At 44.5% G+C, this 7,604-nt stretch overlaps 1 protein-coding gene across 3 annotated transcripts in view; it reads right to left on the minus strand.

Moving 5' to 3' along the window:
- Window positions 1-6,810, minus strand: part of SCAF4 (SR-related CTD associated factor 4) — a 55,335-nt gene extending 48,525 nt beyond the window's left edge. For all 3 annotated transcript variants that reach the window (XM_024758188.1, XM_024758189.1, XM_024758187.1), the window contains exon 1: window positions 6,376-6,810. In XM_024758188.1, the coding sequence (XP_024613956.1) occupies window positions 6,376-6,405 (30 nt within the window). In that variant the 5' untranslated portion in view covers window positions 6,406-6,810. The remainder of the gene's footprint in view (window positions 1-6,375) is intronic.
- Between the last annotated feature and the right edge of the window lie 794 nt (window positions 6,811-7,604).

The following is a 7,604-nucleotide window of genomic DNA, read 5'->3' on the forward strand; positions in this document are numbered from 1 at the left end:
GGGGGCGTATGGGATTAACAGATACAAATTACTATATATAAAATAGATAAGCAACAAGGATTTACTGTATAGCACAGAGATACCCAATATTTTGTAATAATATAATAACATATAATGGAATATAATCTGCAAAAAAACCCGGAATCTATGCTACACACCTGAAACTAACACAATATTGTTAATCAACTATGCCTCAAAAAAAGTTTCCTGTAATGATTAAGTGAATTATATTCACTTGGGCTCCATGTCAGAGGACAGCAACCTACAATTTGTACCTGGTAAACAAAAAACACTCCCACAAAAATATACACATACAGGGACTTCCCTGGTGGCGCAGCGGTTTAGATTCTGCCTGCTAATGCAGGGGACACAGGTTCGAGGCCTGGTGCAGGAAGATCCCACATGCCACAGAGCACCTAAGCCCGTGTGCCACAACTACTGAAGCCCGGGTGCCTAGAGCCCGTGCTCCACAACAGAAGCCCGTGCACAGCAACAAAGACCCAACGCAGCCAAAAACAAAACAAAACAAAACTCCCACAAAACAAACAAAACATACACATACAAAAACCAACTACCATTTTGTCAACTTTTTATTAAGTACTTTTATCTCCTGAATTCTGTTTCACAAGATTTACAAGCCAACTTTTCCATTACTCCAATTTTTCTCTGAATCAGTTCCTTATCATATGTCCACACATTTTTCTGAAACAAAATACTAAACAAAATGAGAGACTAGGGAGAGGAATATTTTCAACAAGAACATCAGTGATAAATCCTGCTACAGAAAGCTCTGAAGAGCCAGCTTTATTCCACTCACGGTAAAGCCAGACCTCTACTGTTGTCAGAGATAAGCAATTCTCTGAGTCAAGAAAGAGCAGAGGAACAAAACTATAACTTTTAGTATCCCAACTCCTGTGATTAACAGCGTGACATTGTCAAATGAGTCAAGAGAAACCTCCAATTTTACTTCTGTTGCCCTGGTCCTCTACATCTCTTCCACACAGTAAGAACCGTGTTTCAAATCTTTGTCCACTTCTTTAGATAGACCTCTCAAAGAAGAAAGGAATGATCAAAAAGCAACCAGACTGACATTACAGGTTAAAAAAACAAAGCTTAACATACAATACTCATCATATGACCTAAATCTAGAGGACAATCATGCCTAGTAATCAATAGGTAAAATATACAATAGCTCATACAGAACAATTTCCAGTGGGAATAGGAAGAGTGGCAGGCTCCCCAATGAGGTGTGGAGCTCAATTCTTCCTTCAGAGTAACATGGTTCAAGACTGACAGCCCAAGTGAATAAGAGCTGCAAAGTCAATTCATGTATTAAAATTACTCATAAAGCTTAATTTGTCTGATTTTAAAGATAAACACAAATATAAAAGCACTCATATTTTCTTCCTGCACTTCAAAGTAGCATTATATGCATACCACACCTCGATACAGTAGTTCTCACAAAGTAACTCCAGGATCCTGGGGGTTGTGGGGAGCGGTGTGGGGAAGAGGGTGTCTGAGTTCCTTTCAGTGGTCTGTGAGGTAAAAACTGTTTTCATATCAATACTAAGACATTTCTTGCCCTTTTCATTCATTTTCTCACAAGTATACAGCAGTTTTCCAGAGGCTACCTGATGCAAGAGACTGAATGAAAAAGTATATACAAGAATTCAAGTTTTATTAAACGTAAGTTTAAATGAGATTTGCAAAAATATAAAACCATGTCACTCTTCTAATTTTTTTTGTTTTGGAAATGTTATTTTTCATTAGAAATGTTATTTATGTTAACATGCAATAGGTACATTATTTTTAATAAATGTGTTTCTCAGCTTAAATTTCTGATATGGTAAATATCAAGATATAACCCATAGATACAAAAGCTCTCTGTGGTCCTTAACTTTTAAGAGTTTAAAGGAGCCAAACTCCAAAGTTTGAGAACAGCTGTCCTAGAGAAACTCTTCCACAAAGAGACATGATTGAGAAAGTTCATTGCAGTGTTTGTCAGTAACAAATGAGAAACAAATGTTCATCAACTGGGGAACCAGATAAATAAAATACGGTCTATTCAAGTAATAGCATACTACACAGCAGTTAGAAAGAACTAAATCTTAATATACAGTATTAATAATGTTTAAGCAAAAAAGCATTGTGGAATATGTACAACATACTACTCATGTATATCAAAATATAGAATATTGTTTAAGAACCAGAGATTGATATTATACTAAATTCATTACTTGATTGCTTCTGACTGGGGGGGGACAGGGATAGAGGGGATGGGAGGAAAGAAGGACTTTATAATACTTTATTTTAAAATTAAAAACACATAAATAACAACTGTCGATTCCTGTTATATTCTCTGCACGTTTTTTGTACTTTAAACATCTTAAAATCATAGATGTTGCCCCTCCCAAAAAAAAAGTGAGGGAGAGGGAAGAGCTCTTCTTTTGGATTTAGCGAAGACTGATTAAAGGCTAAAAATTCAATCTACAGATTTAAAAAATCCTATCTATAACCTTTATCCATTCAACAAACTTATGAACTACCAAACCCTTCTTATTAAGGAGTGTATATAAACATAGTAGAACACAATTAAGTATCACTGATTTTTTACTCATCTTTCCATCTTTTACAACACTTAACACAGTGTCTTGCCATAAAAGTCCTGTCAAAATGCCTTTAATAACCTTGGCTTTTTTTATCTTCCTTCCTCTCTTATCAGAGATATACTGACCTCTTCTACCTGTGCCTCAGATCTGTCCCCTTCCTCTCACCCACAATTTTGCTCTAAGTAAACCAATCCCTCTAGCTGCTTTAAACTATGCTTTTTTTTTTTTCTGCACATTCTGTCCCTCAACATGCTTTAACTTCTATGCCCATCTAATAGAGACCAGGGCTTGAACACCACTTACTTAGGTTAAGACTTTATATATACACACTATAGAAACATACCAAAGGGCTAGCACCAGTGCCTACTACACTGTTAATTATTCTTCCTTCCCTTCATCCTTGAAGCAACTTTTCCCTGGGAATACCTCACAACCAAACTTCTAAAACAACAAAAACAAACAAAAAACCCCAACTACTTTACATTTGCTACCTCTTATTTCCTTATCTCTCCTATCACCATTCAACTTTAAACTACAGATTCCATTACCCTCAAAGAATTTTGTGGCCTTTTTCTTACTTAAGTCTTAACCTGTGACCACTCCCCTGGTATTATATAAAATATTATCTTCAGGCAGCAATTAAGAGGGGACCATGTGTATTCAAATCTCAGCTCTGCCATTAACTAGTAGTATGCCCTTGAGAGAATTATTATTCAACTTCTTTGAAAATCAGTTTTCTCACCTATAAATGGACGACTACGCAAGGTTGTAGGAGTATTAACTTAGATATGTATATATAAAGTGACTGGCATGCTATATAGATGCTTATTAAATACTAATTCCTTTGTCTCCCCCTCTCAATTTTCTCTAGGGCACATCTGAGAGTGACTCCCTGATGTCTCCCTCTAATTCTTGCTTCCAAGTTTGAGTCCTACATGACCAACTGCTTGCCAAAAATTCCTACACGACTGTTCCACTCAAACTCAAGCTGTTCAAAATCGAGCATATTTTCCCATCCACTAAATATACTTTTGGTGACTGCTTGTCATGTTAACAGCATCCCCCCTCTCCCAGCACTCAGAATGTGGGGGCAAAAGGTGCTTCTAAACCTACCAGATGTCAAGTCCATGGATTCTTCTGGTCCACATCCTTCCCCTCCTCTCCACTCCCTCTATAGACATGCCAAGTTCAGATTCTACTTGCTTCTCCTACCTCAGTCCCCAACCCGCCAAATTTCTCCAAACCTCTGCCTTCTCCAATATATACTACAAATCAAGCAGTATTTTGATTATCACTCCACTATTTAAAAGCTTCAATTTATCCACGACCTGGAAAAAAAAATGGAATTCAAACACATCAGAGATGTAAAACTTGTTAGACCCAAAATTATTGATACCTTAATGATTCTTACTTTCCAGTAGTCTCAGGAGTCAAACTACTGTTCCTTATTTCTCACCACTGTAGCCTCTGAATTACTTTTCCAACACCTTCGGAAATCCTGAGACTGACACTTTCTTCTCCGCCCAAGTCTAATCCCCCACGGCCATCCCACAGTACTCTACAAGGGCCCCAAAGGAAGCCATTCTATCCCATATTAAAGCTACTTGCCTAAGTTTTGTGTCCTCTAATAGTTTAGGCTCCTATGGGACAGAGGTCCTCAGCAGTAGTGCCATCGTATTAAGGACACAGCTTTACAGCTAAGCAGGTTTGCAAAATGAAGATTTGGGGGATTTGAAGTTACAGATTTGAACTAATCAATGACATTTCATGAATGGGGGGAATTAACTGAGAAGCACTACAATCAGGCAGGCACAAGGAGATGGATTTTAAAGTCAGACTATTTTCTCCAGAAAAAAGTGTTTTGGGAAGAAAGTCTGGCAGAAGAGAGTTGGAATTGGTAACATACACCTAACATAATGCAATTTGCAGTGATAAAGACTAGGAATGGAAATAGAAATTATTTAAAGAGGAAAATGATCAATGATAAGAAAATTCTCATTTTGTACATTTAAAAAGGTTAAGATACCATTTTCCTCTTTCAAGGCGTCAGTATCATTCCTAATTTTGGTTTTCAAAGTAAAAACTACTGATGACATTTTTCCCGAATTAACATAAGACACTTTGCTTAATAATGTGCTTAATGTGAACTTCCATAATGTCTCAATCAGAATTAAATACTTCTGATCTTAAGAATACACTAAAAACCCTCCTCTCTGTTCGTTAAAACCATTCAAAAAGTTTTTATCTTGAGAAAGAAATGTACTTATCTTCTAAAAAATTGTACCATTTCTATAAAGTCTCATTCATTCAACAAGTATTTGCCAACCATGTGCACCAACATTCCAGTGTATTTTGCCTTAAGGAAACAAAGTCAACTTCCAACCCTGAAATCTTTGGAGCATTATCACAAATTTTCTAGCCATCAAAAATGAGGAAATACTATTTCATCATTTTGAAAATAATCAATACTGAACTTTACAAGACACTGCCCAACTTCTGCAGTTAAGACATGTTATGTATCCATCAGTTGAAGACAAATCATTTATAGGATAATTGATAAAGCAATAAACGGTGCTAACTGCAGTGTTAGTGGAGGGTACGATATTATAGCACTGCAAAGTGAAAGTTACTGCACCCTAATTCTGTCACAAGTGAAACTAAAAAAACCTCACTGTGAGATGCGCCAAGTTTTTAACGCTGTCCCAAGACATCTAGCACTACACTACTACATCTGACTTCTTCAGTGCTGGGTTTATCTTTAGTATTTGGAAAAGGAAGATAATCCAACTCAACACATGACAATTCTTTCCATTCTGTAACTACATTTTAAATCATCAATGGTCAAGACCTCTCCCCTCAAATCGATTCTGAAAAATAGAAATGTGCGGACTCTAAACTTCAAAAACAGCACCTGGAATGTTTGGAGATACAACCAGAGCTTTAGGGCGGCAGGCAGCTTTGTTCCCGGTTTTGGGAGGTTTTCACATGTAAATGCTCCCAAAGAAGGGAGCCGAGGATTAACTACCACGAGAAGGGTGCGAGGGTGGGGGACTGGAGGCCAAAGCCGGCATTCTAGCGGTCTAAGGCGGAGCGAATACTCTTCCCTCCCATTCAACTTTTTAGGTGTCACGTTGGGGCCACAGAGCCCATAAGAGGGTTGGGTTCACGACTCGGTAAGATAAGGAGCCCCGTTTATTAAGCCCACTTCCCAAGTGTAGGAATCCCGGGGGAGAGAGATGAACACCCTCTCCAACTCCTCCCCGACCCGGGATCAGAGTCCAGCCGCTGTCGCGCCGCGGCCCGAGCAACAGGAGAGCCGAGGCCGCCGCTCCGCCAGCCCTGCGACCAGCAGATGCTCCGGCTCCCCCCGCCCCCTACGCCCGCCCGCGCTTCTTTCTTAGCCCCTTGCGGGCTCCCGGTACCGCGAAGCCAATACGGGGCTGGAAGCAGAGAGCGAGAGTACCCGGACCTGAAAGGGGGCGAAGTTAGAGGCGCCGACGCGGGCTGGAGGAGGCCGGAAGGGGGCGAGAGGGGCAGCCCGAGGTCGCCGCCCGGGAGTGGGAGGTGGGGGAGGGGTGTGGGGTCGGCTCCCGCGGCCGCCGCGACCTCCCCGGGCCACAGGCCGCTCCGCGCAGGCCCCGCCGCCCCGGAACCGGAGCAGGAAGCGTCCCCACCCCGACCTAAGCTTTAAACCTCCGGCGGCAGGAGAAACGACGCCCCGACTCCACGGCAGGCCCGGCACCCTCCTGTTCCAAGCACCCCTTACCTCTTGGTTGAAGGCGTTGACGGCGTCCATGTTCGCGCTGCGGCGGCGGCTGCTCCGGGCCCGCCGGTCACATAGACCTCGCGCCGCGGCGAAGCGGGGCCGAGGAACCGGCCGGGCCTGAGGGGCCGGCGGAGGCGATGAGCTGCGGAGCTGGAGGCCGGGCAGGAAGAGGCTGCGGCCGAGGCGGCGGGGCGGGCGGCCGAGGCAGAGGCGGCGGGGTGGCGGGCCCCCTCTCAGTCCCGTTCGGAGGATAAGGAAAAAGAGGCGGCGGCGGCCCTGGGCTCCAACATGTCCGTTTGGTGGTGGCGGCTGCGCTCTGCGTCTCGCTGACACGGCCCCCCGCGCCCTCACGCACTAGCCCACACTGGCCCGACCGGCAAGCGGGCGGGCCTCTCTCTCCACCTCGCCAGCGGGATGGCGGCAGCTGCCCGAGTCCACGCCGCGCGGGGCACGCTGGGACGGCTCGGGCCTCACGTGACGCCGGGCAACGGAGCGCTTTCCCGCCCGCTGCGGCCGCGGGTCGAGAAGTGTGCTTAGCCCAGAGACTGGGTCCCCGAGAGGGGCGCCGGCGAGCGCGGGGTCCCAGGGCCAGGAGTCTGGCACGGAGAGGGCCAGTGCACACGCGCGCCCCTGCCCGACACGGCGCTCCCCGGTGCCTTTTTGTGTGCCATTCTGCCCAGGCAGGCCCTGCACCCGTCAGGGCTGGCGGGCTCGGAGCCACTTGCCCTCCGCTGCCTGGAACAAAGGGCTCAGGATTTGACCTCAGCCCGCTGAGCGTGCATTTGCAGGCTCCCGTGCAGGCTCTGCTGATGCAGTCCTGTGTCTGCCCTAATCGTGAGGGTTAAATCTGCCTGAGCTGGAGCCCCGAGAAGGACATGCAGGCACTGGATATCCACGCAGGCTTAAAGGAGCCCCTGTGCAGCCTTGTGCCGCGAGAGGAGTGGATTCGCTGAACACTAATATCGATTCCCCAAACCACGTTGTTTCCTTTTAGGTGGAAAGACTGTTCTGATTAACTTCCCGTGCAACCTACTGCCTGCCGGGCACTGTGCTGGGTTCTGGGAATATGGAAATTAAAAGATACTTTTCTTTCCCGCAGGCAGCTCGATTTAGTGGGAGAGGATAGGCAAATGAGCGGGTAATAACCAAAGCATGTTAAGTGTTAGGGCAGAGACTCTGTGGAACAAAGGACAAAGATATTCATCTGACTGGAAGTCCAGGAAAGCTTT

The sequence above is a fragment of the Neophocaena asiaeorientalis genome, unplaced genomic scaffold (genome assembly GCF_003031525.2).
Source record: "Neophocaena asiaeorientalis asiaeorientalis breed wild unplaced genomic scaffold, Neophocaena_asiaeorientalis_V1.1 scaffold45, whole genome shotgun sequence".
In the NCBI taxonomy this organism is placed as follows: Eukaryota; Metazoa; Chordata; class Mammalia; order Artiodactyla; family Phocoenidae; genus Neophocaena; species Neophocaena asiaeorientalis.